This window comes from Hemiscyllium ocellatum, chromosome 15, assembly GCF_020745735.1.
Source record: "Hemiscyllium ocellatum isolate sHemOce1 chromosome 15, sHemOce1.pat.X.cur, whole genome shotgun sequence".
Taxonomy (NCBI): Eukaryota; Metazoa; Chordata; class Chondrichthyes; order Orectolobiformes; family Hemiscylliidae; genus Hemiscyllium; species Hemiscyllium ocellatum.
In genome coordinates, this window is record NC_083415.1 from 61,330,768 (window position 1) to 61,352,160 (window position 21,393).

General features: G+C 43.0%; 1 protein-coding gene across 1 annotated transcript in view; it reads left to right on the forward strand.

Annotated features, from left to right (window-relative positions):
• The window catches only part of LOC132822815 (ubiquinol-cytochrome-c reductase complex assembly factor 1), a 127,898-nt gene that overhangs the window by 43,124 nt on the left and 63,381 nt on the right, over window positions 1-21,393 (forward strand). The window contains exon 6 of the mRNA XM_060836169.1: window positions 6,276-6,384. Coding sequence (XP_060692152.1) covers window positions 6,276-6,384 — 109 coding nt within the window. The remainder of the gene's footprint in view (window positions 1-6,275; window positions 6,385-21,393) is intronic.

Here is a 21,393-nt window from a genome sequence, read left to right on the forward strand (position 1 = left end):
TCTTCGCAGCAGAGGAGCTGTAAGAAGCTTTGGCTTTTAGATTATTGCAGAGAGATCTTGTAGATGTACAAATGAGTGAATAGTCTTGAATCTAACTTACTTCAGTTTGTTTCAAACTGCAGCTTGTATTTATATCGCACCTTAAACAAAGTGAAATGTCCGAAGGCTGTTCATAGATGAGCAATCTAACACTAAATCAATAAAGGAAGCTTTAAGATTTGTGATGAAAAATTAGCTCGAGGGAGAGGTTAAAGATGAAAAGGAAGAGAGGTGAATTTGCTAAGGAAATGGTGTGACTCCAATGCTGGAGTTATGACAGTGGATGGTCAATAGATCAGAGCTGGAAGGGCACAGAAAGAAGCTCTTCAGAAAGATGTCAAGATAAACAAAAATAACTCTCTGAATCATTGGTGAACCTTTGATGCCAAGCTGGGTGGGGAACAGTAGGTCTTTCAAGAAGGTTATGCGCATCCATATTGTATAATGAACTCATTATCTTTGCTAATTCCCCATGTTTGAACTAGTGCTTTTAGAGCTAGTAAATTTACTTTGTGACATTATTTGTACTATTAGGAATACTGCTTCTGCATTGGAATTTTGTGTATTTGAGGGAAAAGATGATTTGAGGGTATGACAAGTGTTTTATGCTTTACTTGTCATTTGTTGGCTGTCTTGTCTTTGGCAGACGTTTAACTGCACTGAGTGCTGTTAAGAAGAGCCTTGACATTTTCATTGATTGCAGCATAGTAGCAAATCCAGTTAGTTGAAGGATAAACTCAAGGTTGGACAATATGCGGTTAAGGCTGTTAGCAATCTGTGTCCTTCATTGTAACACTAGTGTTGGTGCAGATGGTGAATGGCTCCCTCTAGTGACGAGGGGCAGCAAAATTGAATGCAAGAGAGTCTGCTCTGCTGCTTTAACACCACTGACAAAGTCAATATAGAGGTTAAATAAATAGGATTATTGTTGGTCATGGTAGTATTTTATTCAGTGGTCATCAATAATATATAAATGAATTCATGAAAGGTTCTGTATTTATGTAATACTTATTGATTGAAGTTAGGTATGTACAGATATAAGGTATTCTTTGGGTGGTTATTTGAGCAGCCCTTGAGCTCTTGTGGCACAGCTAGTGTCCCTACCTCTCACCCAGGAGACCCGGGTTCAAGTTCCACCAGTTCCAGAGGTGTGTAATAATGTCTCTGAATAGGTTTATTTTTAAAAAAACCTTAAGCATATATAGGGCTCTTGTGATGGACTGGTAATGTCCCTATGTCTGAGCCAGGAGGCCCAGGTTGAAGTCCCACTTGCTCCAGAGGTGTCATAACATCGTTGAACAGGTTGATTTTTTTAAAAATTAGTTAGTTGATGAAGAAAGAATCTATCAGAAATATAATCATTATTTTTTGGTCTTAGCTTGAAGTAATTCTGATTCTTTTTGCCAGACAAGTAATCCCCTATTAGCAAAAATGAAACTGATACCTGATTGGAAATCATCTTTGGAACTGTTTCAAGTCTTATCCACCCTTTTTGTGATAAACACTGCTGACTTCTATCTCAAAGGGATGGGTAGAGATTGGCAACAAAGTCCATTATGGCATGAAGGTGGCATCTACAAGAATTTGGTAATTTTGAAAGAAAGAGTGCAATGACAATATGATGTGGGCTGTGGCAAACAGAAGCAGAGAAACAGCCTGCCTCAACATTCATTGAAGCTGACAAGGCATCTTGGAGTTTCCACTTTCCTGGGATCATTCAAAAGCGGCAGGAGAAAATACAGCCTCACTCACCCTTTCTCCATTGTAAACAATTAGATTAGACTTACAGTGTGGAAACAGGCCCTTCGGCCCAACAAGTCCACACCGACCCGCCGAAGCGCAACCCACCCATACCCCTACATTTACCCCTTTACCTAGCACTACGGGCAATTTAGCTTGGCCAATTCACCTGACTCGCACATCTTTGGACATTTATTAGAGTAGGTTAAGCTGTAAAGTGTGACCTATGGACATACAACCAAGTCCTAGGGTGGTGGTCCTTGCCCCAAACCGCAGGTGCAGTCATAATCAAACTCATCCTCAACCTGCATATAATTGATTCTTTGGTTCAAGGTAACCTGTACAAACAATGAAGGGACGCCCCAAAAATAATCCTACACAGCTCTGCATTTCTCCTTGGAGAATGTGCGACCAATTAACCCATATGGTGGTCAGCATTGAAATTTGCTCTGACTGCTTCAAGCGCCACCGACATGAAATTCACAATATCCAACATCCCCTCAGAAAGAAAAAAACAGAGATGACACAACTGCAGAACTTGCCCCAAGCTCCAAAAACACCAGCTTCAACTGCCAGTTCTATGGCTGCCATTACTGATCATGTAGTGGATTCCACAGTCATGAGAGAAGTCACTTACAGCTTGGACCTAATTGAATTATGAATCTACCATCAATGCGTCAAATAACTGGATTTTCACTTCAACTGCTTGATGATAAAGGACCATGCTGCATCAGGTTCAAACACAATAAAAGTAATTACGTTGTTGACTCATCACCATGCTTAATCTGTTAATAGCTTTGATGTGGAAATGCCGGTGTTGGACTGGGGTGGACAATGTTAAAAATCACACAACACCAGGTTATAGTCCAACAAGTTTATTTGAAAGCACGAGCTTTTGGAGTGCTGCTCCTCCATCAGGTGGCTGTGCAGCTACCTGAAGAAGGAGCAGTGCTCCAAAAACTAGTGCCTCCAGATAAACCTGTTGGACTATAATCTGGTGTTGTGTGAATCTTAGTAGCTTGTCTAAACCAAATTCAGACACAAGGCAAGGAAAATCCCTGTGGTGGTGAGGTTTTGAAAAAGTAGGACCAAATCACCTATTCCTGCCAAGTTGTGTTACGTTTACTGCATGCCAGGAGAAAGTGAGGTCTGCAGATGCTGGAGATCAGAGCTGAAAATGTGTTGCTGGAAAAGTGCAGCAGGTCAGGCAGCATCCAAGGAACAGGAGATTCGACGTTTCGGGCATAAGCCCTTCTTCACTTACTATATGCCATACCACATCCCACAACCACCTGATGAAGGAGCAGCGCTCCGAAAGCAAGCGCTTCCAAATAAACCTGTTGGACTAGAACCTGGTGTTGTGTGATTTTGAACTTTTTACATGACATACCCATGTTTACTCACGTACTGATTCCCAGAGTGTTACTTTCTGAAAGACATCTAAGTTGCACTTGACGGGATCAGCACTGTTTCACTTTCTGTAAGGGAACTGACTCTATTGATTGACTGCCTTCTCAGTGAAGTGCTGTTTCTGTGGATGAGGTTTTAATTTTCTTCCCTTGAATAATTGAAAAGATAAATTAGCAGTCAGCTCAAATGCAACAAAATTCTACAGACTGTAATACACTTAACCTTTTTGGTGATGTAAGTTCAAAGAGGAATGTTCACAGGTAGCACATCAATTTAAATCACTTCTCTTATTGAGATATTCCTGACAGATTTTATTCTCCTCATAAAGCAACCTAAAAAGAAAGTAACCCTTGGATTTCTATAGCGTCTTTCACCATCTTAGGGTGATGAAAAAGTTTGAAACCAATTAAGTAGTTTTGTTTTAAAATGTAGTCACTGTTGTAACAATGCTACCAATTGATACACAGCATGATCTCACCTACTGGCATGATAAGAACCAACTAACTGTTCCAGTGATTTGATAGAACAGAAGTATATATTATTATAAAGAGAGATGTTGCTGAGTCTTTTCATCAGGACAATGCCAGAATGCCAATTTTCAAACCATCTTAATTTATACTAGTGAGAAAATGTTCTGATTGCAACTAACTAATTTTTTGAAATAAATTGGGACCCTGCAAATTTCCCATTGCTTTCTTTATGACAACATTAGTAAATTTGAGTTGATGTGCCCACTAATCAGCTCCCTTTTCTCCTGTGGTAAACTTGTGCTTGTTTGAATTTTGACATTCCTGTGTTGTGCTGATGAATACAGGCTGGAAAGTTTCAGCAATATGTGTCTCATTGCAAAAATGTTTGTGATTTTAATAATAGAGGGATAAATATGACCCAGGGCAATGGGGGAACGTTTCTGTTCTTCTAAATAGTGCCGTAGGATCTTTTGTGTTTACCTGAGAGAGCAGGAGGCGGAGACTCAATTAGTATCAGTGTCGCTGTTATTGTTAGTCCTGATTGCATGCTGAAGTCTCTGGGATGGGGCCTGAATCTGTGACCCTCTGACTCAGGTGAGAGTTTGACTCATTGAGTCAGGATTATGTTTTCAGTTCTGGAAATGAAACTTGAACTCAGCCTTCTGATACAGAGGCAGAAGTGCTACTGTGGAGCCAAATGCGTCTTCATGATTACTGAGATCAGCTTCTCCCACTTAAAAACAACTCGCATAACAACTAGAAATTATTTTGTTTTTGTTTAGAGTGTGAGGTTACTGCCAGTGAGTTAGTGTTAAACCATTCCGTGTACGCTCCCAGTTGGTGACATCACCACAAAAATCTGGAAACGCGTACTCCGAAATGAAGTCATCCCGTGTGGCATGAGGATGTTTCTGTACAGGTCGAAATTACTGCAGCGGAGCTCCCAGTTGCAAATTCGAATTATGATGTGAAGAGTTACATAATGCAGATGCTTACATTACTAAAAATTGACTGGAAAATTCCTCAAAGTGAGACGTGCCATTTCTGCAGTTAACTGCCATGTGCCATGACAATTTTAACTTTGATTCCTTGGGAGAATGCTGGTGATGTTCTGACTCTCCATTTCAGTGGAAAAGCATTTCCCAGGATTTATGAGGGCACCGTCAGGATTGTTGTCTTCATTGAAAAAACTAATAAGTTCACGATTATTTCTGTCTGCGCTTTGATTTCTGTGATCCACCTACTATCTATAATGCAGCTTCTTTCTTGTGACCCTACTCCTGTCTCGATCTTTCCCCTTTCTACCTTAGCTAAGCCTTTTGCTCTCTTTAGTATGGTACTTGATAAATTTGCTCGGTGCAAGTTCACTCTCATATTGAGCATATCTTTCTGTTGTTGGCTTTGTGTTTTTTAGTAAAAAATGAGGTCTGCAGATGCTGGAGATCACAGCTGCAAATGTGTTGCTGGTCAAAGCACAGCAGGCCAGGCAGCATCTCAGGAATAGAGATAGAATGTGTTTTTTAGACTGAGCAGTACTTGGAACCACCTTTTATTTATGCTTGTCGCTGAGTGGGGCATAAATGAAGGAGGTACCTGCACTTCATTCAATCTAGTCTCCTGTATTCACTGCTCATAATGTGGTCTCCTCTACACTGGGGAGGTAAAACACAGTCTGGGCAGGTGCTTTGCAGGGCACTAAACTCTTTCTGCAAAAATGACCCCAAGTTTCCAGTTACCTGCCACTTCAACACCCCACCATGTTCCCAGGCCAGCGGTTCAGTCTAGAGTTTGCCACAGTGTTCCAGAAAAGCTCAATGCAAGTTGGAAGAGCAGCACCTCATTTTCCCCTTGGGGACTGTGCAGCCTTCAGGCTCAATGTTGAGTTGGACAGTTTTTAGAATCTGAACCCCTTCCATGTCTTGTGCCCACCCCATACCCAGGCTGGGTAGTGACGTGGACTGCTTTTGTCTCAGCCAACCCATTTTCCCCTACTCACAGTCCCCATTGTCAGCATTTCTTTCTTTTCAGGTTACCATTATCCATTCCTTTGTCTGCCCAACTGCTGTCCTTTCTGTCTGGGCTCCATCTCCACCTTTTATTTACTCTTCGCCTCTTCCCTCCAACCCTGCGTCTTCAGCATCTGTACCACCTTTTCCCAGTTACAGTCAGTTCTGAAGAAGTGTCACTGGATCCTGAAATACTGACTCTGCTTTCTCTCCACAGATGCTGCCAGACCTCCTGCATTTCTCCAGCAATTTCTGTTTTTGTTTCAGATTTCCAGCATCTGCAGTTCTTTGTTGTGTAAATAGATTGTCTAGTTGCTGTATTTCCTGCTGTAAACCCTTCGATAACTTTTATTTACTTGGTTAGTTGGTTTACTGTATTGGCTCAGTGACAAATTATGTTTGTTAACACTCTCATGAAGCACCTTGGGCATTATTCTGTGAGAAAAGGTGCTATATAAATGCAAAAGATTGAATTATTTCTGTCACTGGCATCCCTCAAATTGACCAGTGTGCAGTGTTTCTCTTTAAGAAGAAAACAGTGCTCCAAGTAGAGTCACTTTGGATGATGATTAATCTGCCTTTTAGCCGAAGTATGTTTGTGTTTTTCTAGGATGGCCCTGGTGCGAATGAAGCAAGAAGGGCGAGAGGGAAAGTATATGTGCAAGTACATTGTGCACTCGATGTGGGAGGACTTGGAGCAACGGGGTAAAGTAATGGGGGTAAGTCAGTAACACATCTGGAAGAGGTTTCCCCTTGGATAAATAGTGGGCTACGTCAAGCTTTGCATGTTATCCAATACTGCATCTGTCCTGGGGACCAGTCAACCTAGTGAGTGGTTAACTCGAGAGAAACATTGTATGGTATATGGGGTAATTTATTCCTTACTGAAACTCCATCCTGCTTTTCAGAAATTTCTTTTTAAGCAGGACATAGGCTATAAGACCAATTAAGCAAATTAGCAAACTCACAGGGGGAGGTTAGGCTTTCTTCTAATGCAGTCAGTTATCATCTGGAATGCACTTTCTGAAATGTCAGTGGAAGCAAATTCAATAATAACTCCCAAAAGGGAATTTGATAAATACTTTAAAAGGAAACATTTGGACAACCATGGTTAAAGAACCAGCTAAACTTGGATAGCTCTTTCAGAGAGCCATCACAGCCGTGACAGGCCAAGTAGCCTATTCTGTCCTGTAAGATTTCTTAGTTCTGTCCTACATGTGTGTTTGGAACCTGTGGATTAGAATGTACATGTTTAGCCATAAATACAAAGTCAAAATACTTGAGCTGCTGGGAATCTGAAATATGAACCTTAGCAACCTACTTAGAGGAAGTAGAATTATTGCAGGTTGAGAACCTTCTTGAGAACTTCTTTAGCCCCATGAGATGATGCATACTTGTTCCTGCATCACCAGCTTTGGTGCACATTGTCAATCCTACATCTCAAGCCCAATTACCAATTGGTACCTGGCCGTAGCTATTCACCTGTCTCACTACCAGGATTTTCTTCAGCTTTCAGGCTTCAGCATGTCAATCAGCACCCAACTCTAAGCTTTGGTTAGACTTAAAAATGTACTTTCAGTGGTTTACTAAAGTTTGGACATTTGGATTCCTCCACATTTACCCCGAGATGAGCCTTGTTTGCTCCTCAGTCTGACAAAATGCCTGATTCCCATCTTGATGCATCCGTTTTCCTTTATTAAATTGATACATAGTTCATGGGCAATGAAAGAAAGACATGAATTATTATCTACTGCTAGCCACCCTGAGATGCTGGTGATGCACCTTTCGTATTTACGGCATACTTTATGTTATTGTTCTGCTAAAATGTGCAATATTCAATCAGGCTGTTATATTCGATATATCTCCAGAACAGGCTTTTCAGCCAAACGGGTCCGTGCTCCACTTCACTTTCTCCTTATAGATAAAGAAAGCTAGGTCTGCAGATGCTGGAGATCAGAGCTGAAAATGTGTTGCTGGAAAAGCGCAGCAGGTCAGGCAGCATCCAAGGAGCAGGAAATTTGACGTTCCTGATGAAGGGCTTATGCCTGCAACGTCAAATTTCCTGCTCCTTGGATGCAGTCTGACCTGCTGCGCTTTTCCAGCAACACATTTTCAGCCCGTTTCTTTATCTATAACCCTATTAGCATATCCCCCTACTTAGAACATAGAACATAGAACATAGAAGGATACAGCGCAGTACAGGCCCTTCGGCCCTCGATGTTGCGCCGACCGAATCCTACCTAACCTATACTAGCCCAATAACTTCCAAATGCCTATCCAATGCCCGCTTAAATGACCATAAAGAAGGAGAGTTCACCACTGATACGGGCAGGGCATTCCATGAACTCACAACCCGCTGTGTGAAGAATCTACCCCTAACATCTGTCCTATACCTACCACCCCTTAATTTAAAGCTATGTCCCCTAGTAACACCTGACTCCATTAGCGGTAAAAGGTTCTTAGTATCTACCCTATCTAAACCCCTAATCATCTTATACACTTCTATCAGATCTCCCCTAAACCTTCTCTTCTCCAATGAGAACAGCCCCAAGTGCCTCAGCCTTTCCTCATAAGATTTTCCTACCATTCCAGGCAACATCCTGGTAAACCTCCTCTGCACTCGTTCTAAAGCTTCCACATCCTTCCTATAGTATGGCGACCAAAACTGCACACAATACTCCAGATGAGGCCGCACCAGAGTCTTATACAACTGCAACATGACCTCAGGACTCCGGAACTCAATTCCTCTGCCAATAAAGCCCAGTACACCATATGCCTTCCTCACAGCACTATTTACCTGGGTGGCAACTTTCAGAGATCTGTGTACATGGACACCAAGATCCCTCTGCTCATCCACACTACCAAGTAGCCTACCATTAGCCCAGTAATCCATCATCTTGTTATTCCTACCAAAGTGAACGACTTCACACTTAGCTACATTGAATTCCATTTGCCACATTTCCGCCCAGCTCTGCAACTTATCTATATCCCGCTGTAACCTACCACTTCCTTCCTCACTATCCACAACTCCACCGACTTTTGTGTCATCCGCAAACTTGCTTACCCAGCTTTCAAGTCCTTCCTCTAGATCATTTATAAAGATAACAAAAAGCAATGGTCCCAAAACAGATCCTTGTGGTACACCGCTAGTAACTGCGCTCCAAGATGAACATAATCCATCAACTACTACCCTCTGTCTCCTTCCAGCCAGCCAATTCCTAATCCAAACCTCTAATGTATCCTCAATGCCATACCTCCGAAGTTTTAGCATTAGCCTACCATGGGGAACCTTATCGAACGCCTTACTAAAATCCATATACACAACATCTACTGCTTTACCCTCATCCACTTCCTTGGTCACCTTCTCAAAGAACTCAATAAGGTTTGTGAGGCATGACCTGCCCTTCACAAAACCATGCTGGCTATCCCTGATCACGTTATTCCTACCCAGATGTTCATAAATCTTATCCCTTACCATTCTCTCTAAGACTTTGCCCACCACTGAAGTCAGACTCACTGGCCTATAGTTGCTAGGGCTATCCCTACTCCCTTTCTTGAACAATGGGACCACATTCGCTATCCTCCAGTCCTCTGGTACTATTCCTGTTGACAACGATGACATAAAAATCCAGGCCAATGGCTCTGCTATCTCCTCCCTAGCTTCCCATAGGATCCTGGGGTAAATGCCATCAGGCCCAGGAGACTTATCTATATTCATCCTTTCCAATATTCCCAAAACCTCTTCCCTGCATATTTCCAGGGCATCCATTCTAATTATTTGTGATTCCATATTCACATCAGCAACAGTGTCCTGTTCCTGAGTGAATACTGATGAAAAGTACTGATTTAATGTCTCTCCAATCTCCTCCGCCTCCACACACAACTTCCCACTACTATCCTTGACTGGACCGATACCTACCCTAGTCATCCTTTTATTCTTGACATACCTATAGAAAGCCTTTGGGTTTTCCCTAATCCTACCAGCTAAAGACTTTTCATGTCCCCTTCTCGCTTTTCTTAACTCCCTCTTTAGCTCCTTCCTGGCTACCTTATAACTCTCAATCGCCCCTACTGAACCTTCACGCCTCATCTTTACATATGCCGCCTTCTTCCCTTTCACAAGGGACTCCAATTCCTTACTAAACCACGGCTGCCTCACAAGGCCCTTTACACCATGCCTGACTGGTACATACCTATCGAGGACACGCAGTAGCTGCTCCTTGAACACTCCCCACATCTCATTAGTGTTCTTCTCTTGAAGCCTGTTTTTCCAATCCACACATCCTAAGTCATGCCTCACTGCATCATAATTTCCCTGCCCCCAGCTATAGCTCTTGCCCTGCGGCACACGATTATCCCTCTCCATCACTAAAGTAAAAGTCACCGAGTTGTGGTCACTGTCCCCGAAGTGCTCACCTACCTCCAAGTCCAACACCTGGCCTGGTTCATTACCTAGAACCAAATCCAATATAGCCTCCCCTCTTGTTGGCCTGTCGACATATTGTGTCAGGAAACCCTCCTGCACACATTGTACAAACACCGACCCATCTAATGAACTCGAGCTATAGCTCTCCCAGTCAATATCTGGGAAGTTAAAGTCCCCCATAACAACCACCCTGCTACCTTCACTCTTTTCCTGAATCATCCTCGCAATATTATCCTCTACTTCTCTAGGACTATTAGGAGGCCTGTAGAAAACACCTAACAGGGTGACCTCACCTTTCCTATTTCTAACCTCAGCCCAAACTACCTCAGATGGCAAGTCCTCTTCCATCGTCCATTCCACTGCTGTGATACTGTCTTTGACAAGTAATGCCACGCCTCCCCCTTTTTTACCCCCATGTCTGATCCTACTAAAACATTTGAACCCTGGAACGTGCAACAGCCATTCTTGTCCCTGTTCTACCCACGTCTCTGTAATGGCCACAACATCGAAGTCCCAGGTACCAACCCACGCTGCAAGTTCACCTACCTTATTCCTTATACTTCTGGCATTGAAGTATACACACTTCAATCCACCTTTCTGGTTACAGTCACCCTCCTTAGAGATCGCTGCATTATTCCTAACCTCCCTACACTCAAGGTCTTGTACCCTAAAGCTACAGTCCTGGTTCCCATGCCCCCGCGGAGTTAGTTTAAACCCTCCCAAAGAGCACTAGCAAACCTCCCCCCAAGGATACTGGTGCCCCTCAGGTTCAAGTGTAGACCATCCTTTTTATAGAGGTCCCACCTTCCCCAGAAAGGACCCCAGTTATCCAGAAACCGGAATCCCTCCCTCCTGCACCATCCCTGTAGCCACGCATTTAACTGCTCTCTCTCCCTGTTCCTCGACTCTCTATCACGTGGCACGGGTAACAAACCAGAGACTACAACTCTGTTTGTTCTAACTCTGAGCTTCCAACCTAGCTCCCTGAAAGCCTGCCTTACATCCTCACCCTTCTTCCTACCTATATCGTTGGTGCCAACGTGGACCACGATCTGGGGCTGCTCCCCCTCCCCCTTAAGGACCCGGAAAACACGATCAGCGACATCACGTACCCTTGCACCTGGGAGGCAACATACCAAACGTGAGTCCCTGTCGCCCCCACAAAACCGTCTGTCTGTACCCCTCACTATCGAGTCCCCAAGAACAATCGCTCTACCTTTCTCCACCCTTCCCTTCTGAGCAACGGGGCCAGGCTCCGTGCCAGAGGCCTGAACCTCGTTGCTTGCCCCTGGTAAGTCATCCCCCCCACAAGTATCCAAAACGGTATACTTGTTCTTGAGGGGAATGACCGCAGGGGGTCCCTGCACTGGCTTCCTCCTCCCACTCCCCCTCACTGTCACCCATCTATCTTGAACTTTCGGAGTAACTACTTGCCTATAGCTCCGATCTATGACCTCCTCTGCCTCCCGAATGATCCGCAGTTCATCCAACTCCAGCTCCAGTTCCCTAACACGGGTTTGGAGGAGCTGGAGATGGTTGCACTTCTTGCAAGTGTACTCAGCAGGGACGCTGATGGCTTCCCTCACCTCATACATGTTGCAAGAGGAACATTGCCCTCTCTGCACTGCCATCCCTCTAAAAGTAAGCTTTCCTTAAAAAAAACAAAAACCAACTAAATCTAAAGAAACAAACAAGGAAAATGCAGCACTTACCCGCTAGTCACAATTGGTCTTATTATTAGGTTAGAGGAGGTGGAAGGGTGGGAGGCACTACTCGTGTAGTGCCTCGGGTGACTCGCCTACGCGTTTAAATAAGGGGAGAGAAAAAAAAACCTTACCCAGGTAACCTAGCGCGCCTTCCGGGTCTGCTACCGCTTTTTTGAAGGAAAACTTTAAACTTTTAACTATTAAATAAACGACCAAACTTACCCACCAGCCGTCGCGAAGTCTTCCTGTTTTCCTCCTTGTGCTTGAATAACTTCTCAAATGCATTTAAAGGACAACAATCTGTTTTTCATAAAGTATGAGGCTATAACAAAGTGCCTTACAGCTAATTTAGTACTTTTGAAGTGTAGTTACTATTGTAATGTAGTAATAATTCATCTCCAGTTTCGTTATGGCATTTTGCAGCCATATTCTCTCACAGAATGCCATTGGTAGGACAGAGACAAGTTGAGGAACAAACGCAGAAAGGGTGTGACAGGTTTCAGAAGGATAGGTCAAAATATGAATTAGAGTGGAGAGAAAATGAGAAAGAAGTTGAATGGGAGAAGATCTAACTGAAATTAAAGAGACAATTGTTGGAAGCAACAAAATAATCATGTCGTCATTGGGAGAGGAGATGTTTTCCTTTTTTCACAAGCAGTGATGCAGGAAAGGTATACTGTGCAATTTGAGTTCAAAAAAACTGATAAAGAACTTAATTGTGTGAGACTCACTTGGGCGAGTGCGCTGTTATCAAGCCCCATTGTTCCCTGAACCATTACAAATGTGAAAATTTAATTAAACTACCAAACATCCAATTTACCTGACTGTCTAATTCAAGTTAAAAGAAAATCAGCAAGAAAATAACTATTCATTGTAACCAAACTTACCTTAACCATTGGCAAAATGCAAAAAACTGAATTTCTAATTTTTGAGTATAAAACTTAACTGTTTCTTTTCAAATCTACCCACATGTGCGCACATAGAGAAACACCAAAGCTAACAAACCAGAAATATATGATGGATGGAGAAAATGGAATTCATCCGCCCAAATCACAAGACTTGGAATGGTCTTTCTCTGAACTCTTTTTGATTCTTTGAGAATACAATGTTACCTGCACAGTCTTTAATTTACCAATTGGTTCATTGGACCTGAGTCTTTGCTTCACCTTTGGGTTTAGAATTATTTACTTCAAGGCCCCCTAATGTAGTTATCTAGCTCTTTCAACAACAGGTTTGGAATAAACTTCACATGGATAGAGATAATGTTGATGGATCCAGTTTCTGGAATTTTCTCCTTTCTTCTGTTTGCATTTCTCTCACAGAATCCATGTTAAGTTACAGCTGGAACAAACAAGGAATTGTTACGATGCTGTGCACCCCTGAACCCATATCAGATGGTGCCTACTTGTCTGTACAGTTGGTTCTGATATAGAACATAGAACAATACAGCACAGAACAAGCCCTTCGGCCCTCGATGTTGCGCTGACCTATGAACTATTCTCAGCTAGTCCCCCTACACTATCTCAAAATCATCCACGTGCTTATCTAAGGATTGTTTAAATCTCCTTAATGTGGCTGAGTTGACTACATTAGCAGGTGGGGCATTTCACGTCCTTATTACTCTCTCTACGTAAAAAATGCACTAGTTCTGTTCTTGCGCGATCTAGAGTTTTAAGAAAATCACAATAATAACTGTGCCATCTAAACTAATGGGGCAGGAATCATGTTATATCCAACACAGGTAAGGAACAGTGACCTTCTACAAATAATGGTCGAAGTTCTTCAATTGCATTAAAGCCAATTCCCGTTGAAGAAACACACGTTATAGCAGAATTGACTATACTCAGTATCTATGAAAAGTAACATTGTCTCATGCATCACTTCGCTTCATTTGTTTTCCAAAGTTGCAAATAAACCCCTTGTACAATCGCCCTTTTAAAAGCATTGTACATTATCCTCATTTTTATAGTTCACAGCCCAAGATGTGGTCTTTACTTTCCTTAATCTACCGACCAGATGTCAGTACTCGGAATATGCTAACAATTGACGTTCACCTTGAGAGCTCTTGCACACTGAAAAATCTGAATGAAATTATCCCATAAAATGTATTCTTTTCTTTTGTAATGTTCTGGATTAATTTCACGGCAGGAATTAGGAAGGAGGTTATTCAGCCAGTGAGTAAATTCTGGATCTCTGTAGAGCACGTCAGTCAGCTCCATTCCCCCACTCTTATCTCTGCAGCCCTTTGGGTTTATTTCCCTCCAATATCCATTCAATTTCATTTTTAAACTGTTTTTATCACCTCATGGGCAGCGAGTTCCAATTCATTACTACCTAAAAAAAAATGTCCTTCCTCATATCACCCTTGGCATCTGTTGCTCAAAAGCTTTAATCTGTCCTTTAATCCTTGTACCATCAGTTAAAAGAAACAGTATTTCTTTCAAACAGAGTTTCTTTACCTTTCTGTCAAATCTCCCCTGCTGCCAAAAGAAGAATGGTAGCCTCTCCAATTTAATTCTTGTAGCAAAATTCCCTCACTCCTTTACCCATAACCCTGTAATATCTTCCCCATTGAAATATTTTTTCCAGTTCCCTTTTTATAAATGCCTTTGCGTCTGCTTTGCACCCTTTCAGGCACTGCATTCTCTGATCGTAACATCTTCTGAGGGTGTCACTTGACCCCAAACTTTAAATCTGATTTCTGTCCACAGATGCTGCCAGACCTGCTGAGCCTTTCCACCTTTAATTGTCAAACTCTCCTGCCAGTGGGAATTGTTTGGGATTGTCAGACAATTGTAATAACAGAGTTGCTAAGTAATAAATTGATAAATATGGTGTTAAAATAATCCATCAGGCGTAGTATTTGCCCCATTGGAGTTAAAAGTTGAATCTATTATGACAAAGCCATAGAGATGTACAGCATGGAAACAGACCCTTCGGTCCAACACGTCCATGCCGACCAGATATCCCAACCCAATCTAGTCCCACCTGCCAGCTCCCGGCCCATATACCTCCAAACTCTTCCTATTCATATACCCATCCAAATGCTTCTTAAATGTTGCAATTGTACCAGCCACCACCACTTCCTCTGGCAGCTCATTCCATACATGTACCACACTGTGAAAAAGTTGCCCCGAAGGTCTCTTTTATATTTTTTCCCCTCTTACCCTAAACCTATGCCCTCTAGTTCTGGACTCCCTGACCCCAGGGAAAAAACTTTGCCTATTTACCCTATCCATGCCCCTCATAATTTTGTAAACCTCTATAAGGTCACCCCTCAGCCTCCGACGCTCCAGGGAAAACAGTTCCAGCCTGTTCAGCCTCTCCCAGTAGCTCAGATCCTCCAACCCTGGCAACATCCTTGTAAATCGTTTCTGAACCTTTTCAAGTTTCACAATATCTTTCCAATAGGAAGGAGACAAGAATTGCACACACTATCCCAACAGTGGCCTAACCAATGTGCTGTACAGCTGCAACATGACCTCTCAACTCCTGTACTCAATACTCTGACCAAGAAAGGAAAGCATACCAAACGCCGCCTTCACTATCCTCTCTATCTGCGATTGCAATTTCAAGGAGCTATGAACCTGCACTCCAAGGTCTCTTTGTTCATCAACACTTCCTAGGGCCTTACCATTAAGTGTACAAGTCCTGCTAAGATTTGCTTTCCCAAAATGCAGCACCTCACATTTATCTGAATTAAACTCCATCTGCCACATCTCAGCCCATTGGCCCATCTGGTTCAGATCCTGTTGTAATCTGAGGTAACCCTCTTCGCTGTCCACTACACCTCCAATTTTGGTGTCATCTGCAAACTTACTAACTGTACCTCTTATGCTCACATCCAAATTATTTATGTAAATAATGAAAAGTACCAATCCTTGTGGCACTCCACTGGTCACAGGCCTCCAGTCTGAAAAACAACCCTCTACCACCACCCTCTGCCTTCTACCTTTGAGCCAGTTCTGTACCCAGATTCAAAGTTTGTGAGGAAATTTGTAGCTCGGGTGCTGTTGTTGTGGTTCTGTTCGCCGAGCTGGGAATTTGTGTTGCCGATGTTTCGTCCCCTGTCTAGGTGATATCCTCAGTGCTTGGGAGCCTCCTGTGAAGCGCTTCTGTGATGTTTCCTCCGGCATTTGTAGTGGTTTGTCTCTGCCGCTTCCGGTTGTCAGTTCCAGCTGTCCGCTGCATTGGTCGGTATATTGGGTCCAGGTCAATGTACTTATTGATTGAATCTATGGACAAGTGCCATGAATCTAGGAATTCCCTGGCTGTTCTTTGTTAGGCTTGTCCTATAATAGTAGTGTTGTCCCAGTCGAACTCTTGTTGCTTGTCATCTGCGTGTGTGGCTACTAAGGATAGTTGGTCGTGTCGTTTCGTGGCTAGTTGGTGTTCATGGATGCAGGTCGTTAGCTGTCTTCGTGTTTGTCCTATGTAGTGTTTTGTGCTGTCCTTGCATGGGATTTTGTACACTACATTGGTTTTGCTGTATCCAAATGCCTAGTTCTCCCTGTATTCCATGAGATCTAACCTTGCTAAACAGTCTCCCTTGGGGAACCTTGTCAAATGCCTTACTGAAGTCCAAATAGATCACATCTATCGCTCTACCCTCATCAATATCCTTTGTTACTTCCTCAAAAAACTCAGTCAAGTTTGTGAGACATGATTTCCCACGCACAAAGCCATGTTGACGATCCCTAATCAGTCCTTGCCTTCACAAATACGTGTACATCCTGTCCCTCAGGATTCCCTCCAACAACTTGCCCACCAGTGACGTCAGTCTCACTGGTCTATTCTTCCCTGGCTTGTCCTTACTGCCCTTCTTAAACAGGGGCACCACGTTAGCCAACCTCCAGTCTTCCAGCACCTCACCTGTGACTATCAATGATACAAATATCTCAGTAGGAGGCCCAGCAGTCACCAGATTAGGTCCTGGGGATTTATCTACTTTTATGCATTTCAAGATATCCAGCACTTCCTCCTCTGTAATCTGGACATTTTGCAGGATGTCACCATCTATTTCCCGACAGTCTATGTCTTCCATATCCTTTTCCATAGTAAATACTGATGCAAAATACTCATTTAGTATCTCCCCCATTTAGAATTTTTTGATATTTCACCTAACTTGTCCAGAATTAAGCACAAATAGACTATTCGGCTCTTTGAACCTACTCTACAATTCTACATGATCAGCACTGACCTTCTACCTTGGCCGCATTTTGCCACCCATTCCCTATGTCCCTTAAATACATAAGTGTTCAAAACTCTGTCTATCTCAGCCTTAAAAATATTCAGCAATGGAACATCTGCAACCCATGGGGTTGAGAACTCCAAAGATTCACAGTCCTTTGAGTGAAAAAATTTCACCCCTAAATGCTTCTGCATTCTGGATTTTTCTGCCAGTGAAATAATCTGTATCTACACCGTCAAGTTTATGGCAATGCTTATGTTCCAAATGATCCTCCTTATACTTCAACTAACCTAATCAACGTAACCTGTCCAGTCTTGCTTAGCTCTCTTAGTTAGTTCTGTAGCTCCCCCTTTATTGCATCTATGTCATCTACCTCGTCTACTCTTCACACTCTGAGTGAGGAGGTTCTGTGATCTATTTATTAGTGATTATCTTATATTTATAACCTCTACTTTTGGATCGCCTGCCCCGTTGCCCCAGTAAATGGAAACATCTCTAAATCTAACCCACGTCGCAAGTGGGCGGCACGGTGGCACAGTGGTTAGCACCGCTGTCTCACAGCGCCTGAGACCCGGGTTCAATTCCCGACTCAGGCGACTGACTGTGTGGAGTTTGCACGTTCTCCCCTTGTCTGCGTGGGTTTCCTCCTGGTGCTCCGGTTTCCTCCCACAGTCCAAAGATGTGCGGGTCAGGTGAATTGGCCATGCTAAATTGCCCGTGGTGTTAGGTAAGGGTTAAATGTAGGGGTATGGGTGGGTTGGGTTCGGCGGGTCGGTGTGGACTTGTTGGGCCGAAGGGCCTGTTTCGACTCTGTAAGTAATCTAATCTAATCTAATCTATACATGGCAGAGTGACTGGTGAATTGTAAATTTATATAACTTGTTGCGTCCACCTTTAATTTTTTAGCTTCCAGTTTAAAAATAACCAGCAACATTTTAGTTTTAATGATGATAAAAGGTTGGTTTATTATGTAACTATTGCTGCAAATTGTTAAGTAAAAATGTTATAATATGAAATAAAGTTATGAAAATTAGAAGTAGGTGTGGATACAAAAATGAGAGTAAAATCATTGTTATTGTTGCGGGCCCATTGCCTACCTAATGATTTCTCTTTGAAAGGTGAAGAGTTTGAAAGCTTAAGTCAGAATACAGGTCTTGTGATTAGACCATAAGACACAGCAGTGGAAGTAAGGCCATTCGGCCCCTTGATTCCACTCCGCCATTCAATCATGGCTGATTGGCATTTCAACTCCACTTACCCGCATTCTCCCCGTAGCCCTTAATTCCTCGAGACAACAAGAATCTATCAATCTCTGCCTTGAAGACATTTAGCGTCCCGGCTTCCACTGCACTCTGCAGCAATGAATTCCACAGGCCCACCACTGTCTGGCTGAAGAAATGTCTCTGCATTTCTGTTCTGAATTGACCCCCTCTAATTCTAAGGCTGTGTCCACAGGTCCTAGTCTCCTCATCTAATGGAAAAAAATTCCTAGCATCCACCCTTTCCAAGCCATGTATTATCTTGTAAGTTTCTATTAAGTCTCCCCTCAATCTTCTAAACTCCAATGAATACAATCCCAGGACCCTCAGCTGTTCCTCGTATGTTAGACCAACCATTCCAGGGATCATCCATGTGAATCTCCGCTGGACACGTTCCAGTGCCAGTATGTCCTTCCTGAGGTGTGGGGACCAAAACTAGACACAGTACTCCAAATGGGGCCTAACCAGAGCTTTATAAAGTCTCAGTAGCACAATGGTGCGTTTATATTCCAACCCTCTTGAGATAAGTGACAACATTGCATTCGCTTTCTTAATCATGGACTCAATCTGCATGTTTACCTTTAGAGAATCCTCGACTAGCACTCCCAGATCCCTTTGTACTTTGGCTTTATGAATTTTCTCACTGTTTAGAAAGTAGTCTATGCTTTTATTCTTTTTTCCAAAGTACAAGACCTCGCATTTGCTCACGTTGAATTCCATCAACCATTTCCTGGTCCACTCTCCCAAACTGTCGAGATCCTTCTGCAGCCTCCCCACTTCCTCAGTACTACCTGCCTGTCCACCTAACTTCGTATCATCGGCAAACTTCACTAGAATGCCCCCAGTCCCTTCATCCAGATCATTAATATATAATGTGAACAGCCGTGGCCCCAACACTGAACCCTGCAGGACACCGTTTGTCACCGGCTGCCATTCCGAAAAAGAACCTTTTATCCCAACTCTCTGCCTTCTGTCAGACAGCCAATCCTTAATCCATACCAGTAGCTCACCTCGAACACCATGGGCCGTCACCTTGCTCAGCAGCCTCCCGTGTGGCACCATATCAAACGCCTTTTGGAAGTCTAGATAGATCACATCGACTGGGTTTCCCTGGTCTAACCTACTTGTCACCTCTTCAAAGAATTCCAACAGGTTTGTCAGACATGACCTCCCCTTACTAAATCCATGTTGACTTGTTCTAATCAGACTCTGCTCTTCCAAGAATTTAGAAACCTCATCCTTAATGATGGATTCTAGAATTTTACCAACAACCGAGGTTAGGCTAATTGGCCTATTCTTTTCCATCTTTTGCCTTGATCCTTTCTTGAACAAGAGGGTTACAACAGCGATCTTCTAATCATCCGGGACTTTCCCTGACTCCAGTGACTTTTGAAAGATTTCAACCAATGCCTCCGCTATTTCCTCAGCCACCTCTCTCAGAACTCTAGGGTGTATCCCATCAGGGCCAGGAGATTTATCAGTTTTAAGACCTTTTAGCTTTTTTAGCATTTTCTCTTTTATAATGTCAACCATACACAACTCAGCCCCCGACTCCCTTTAATTGTTGGGATATTACTCATGTCTTCCACTGTGAAGACTGACACAAAGTACTTGTTAAGTTCTCCTGCTATTTCCTTATCTCCCATCACTAGGCTTCCAGCATCAGTTTGAAGTGGCCCAATGTCTACTTTTGCTTGTCGTTTTGGTTCTTATGTATTGAAAGAAACTTTTACTATCATTTCTAATATTACTAGCTAGCCTACCTTCATATTTGATCCTCTCCTTCCTTATTACTCTCTTTGTTATCCTCTGATTGGGATGGCTACAAAAACAATCTTCTGATTTCCCACTGCTCTTGGCCACTTTATGGGATCTCTCTTTCTCTTTAATACATTTCCTGACTTCCTTTGTCAGCCATGCCTGTCTAATCCCTCCCCGGATAATCTTTCTTTTCTTGGGGATGAACCTCTGTACAATATCCTCAATTATACCCGCAAACCCCTGCCATTTTTGCTCTACTGTCTTCCCCACTAGGCTCTGCTTCCAGTCGATTTTTGTCAGTTCCTCTCTCATGCTCTCATAATTACCTTTATTTAACTGTAACACCATTACATCCGATTTTGCCTTCTCTCTTTCAGACTGCAGACTGAACTCTACCATATTATGATCGCTGCTTCCTAAGGGTTCCCTTACTTTAAGATCTTTTATAAAGTCTGGTTCATTACAAAGCACTATGTCCAGAATAGTCTGCTCCCTTGTGGGCTCCATGATAAGCTGTTCCAAAAAGCCGTCCTATAAGCATTCCATGAATTCCCTTTCTTTGGATCCACTGGCAACATTATTTACCCAGTCCACCTGCATATTGAAGTCTCCCATGATCACCGTGACCTTGCCTTTCTGACATGCCTTCTCTATTTCCCGGTACATGTTGCTCCCCTGGTCCTGACCACTGTTAGGAGGTCGGTACATAACCCCCATTATGGTTTTTTTGCCTTTGTGGTTCCTCAATTCCATCCACACAGATTCCACATCATCCAACGCTATGTCATTCGGTGCCATAGATTTAACTTTGTTCTTAACTAACAAGGCAACCCCACCCCCTCTGCTCACCTCCCCGTCTTTTCGATAAGTTGAAAATCCTTGGAGGTTTAACTGCCAGTCCTGACCCCCTTGCAACCATGTCTCTGTGATGCCTACCACATCATAATCATTCACTATGATCTGTGCCATCAGTTCATCTGCTTTGTTATGAATGCTACGAGCATTCAGGTAAAGTGCCTTAATGCTAACTTTATCATTAGAGATATTGGAAGTCATAAGATGTCCTAAGTTATCCTTCCTTTTTGCTGCATTCCCAGTCTGCCTCGAGTTTAAATCCGCCTGCACATATGCTATCCTGTTGCTTATCTTTCCATTTAACTCTATACTCCCTGTTGCTTTCACTTTCCCTTCCGCCCCCCCAACTCAGAAATTTAAAGTCCTACTGACCACCCTATTTATCCTCTTCGCTAGAACGTTGGTACCTGATTGGTTCAGGTGGAGACCGTCCCAACGGTACAGATCCCCCCCCAGTTCCAAAACTGATGCCAATGCCCCATGAAGTGGAATCCCTCTTTCCCACACCAATCCCTTAGCCACATGTTTAC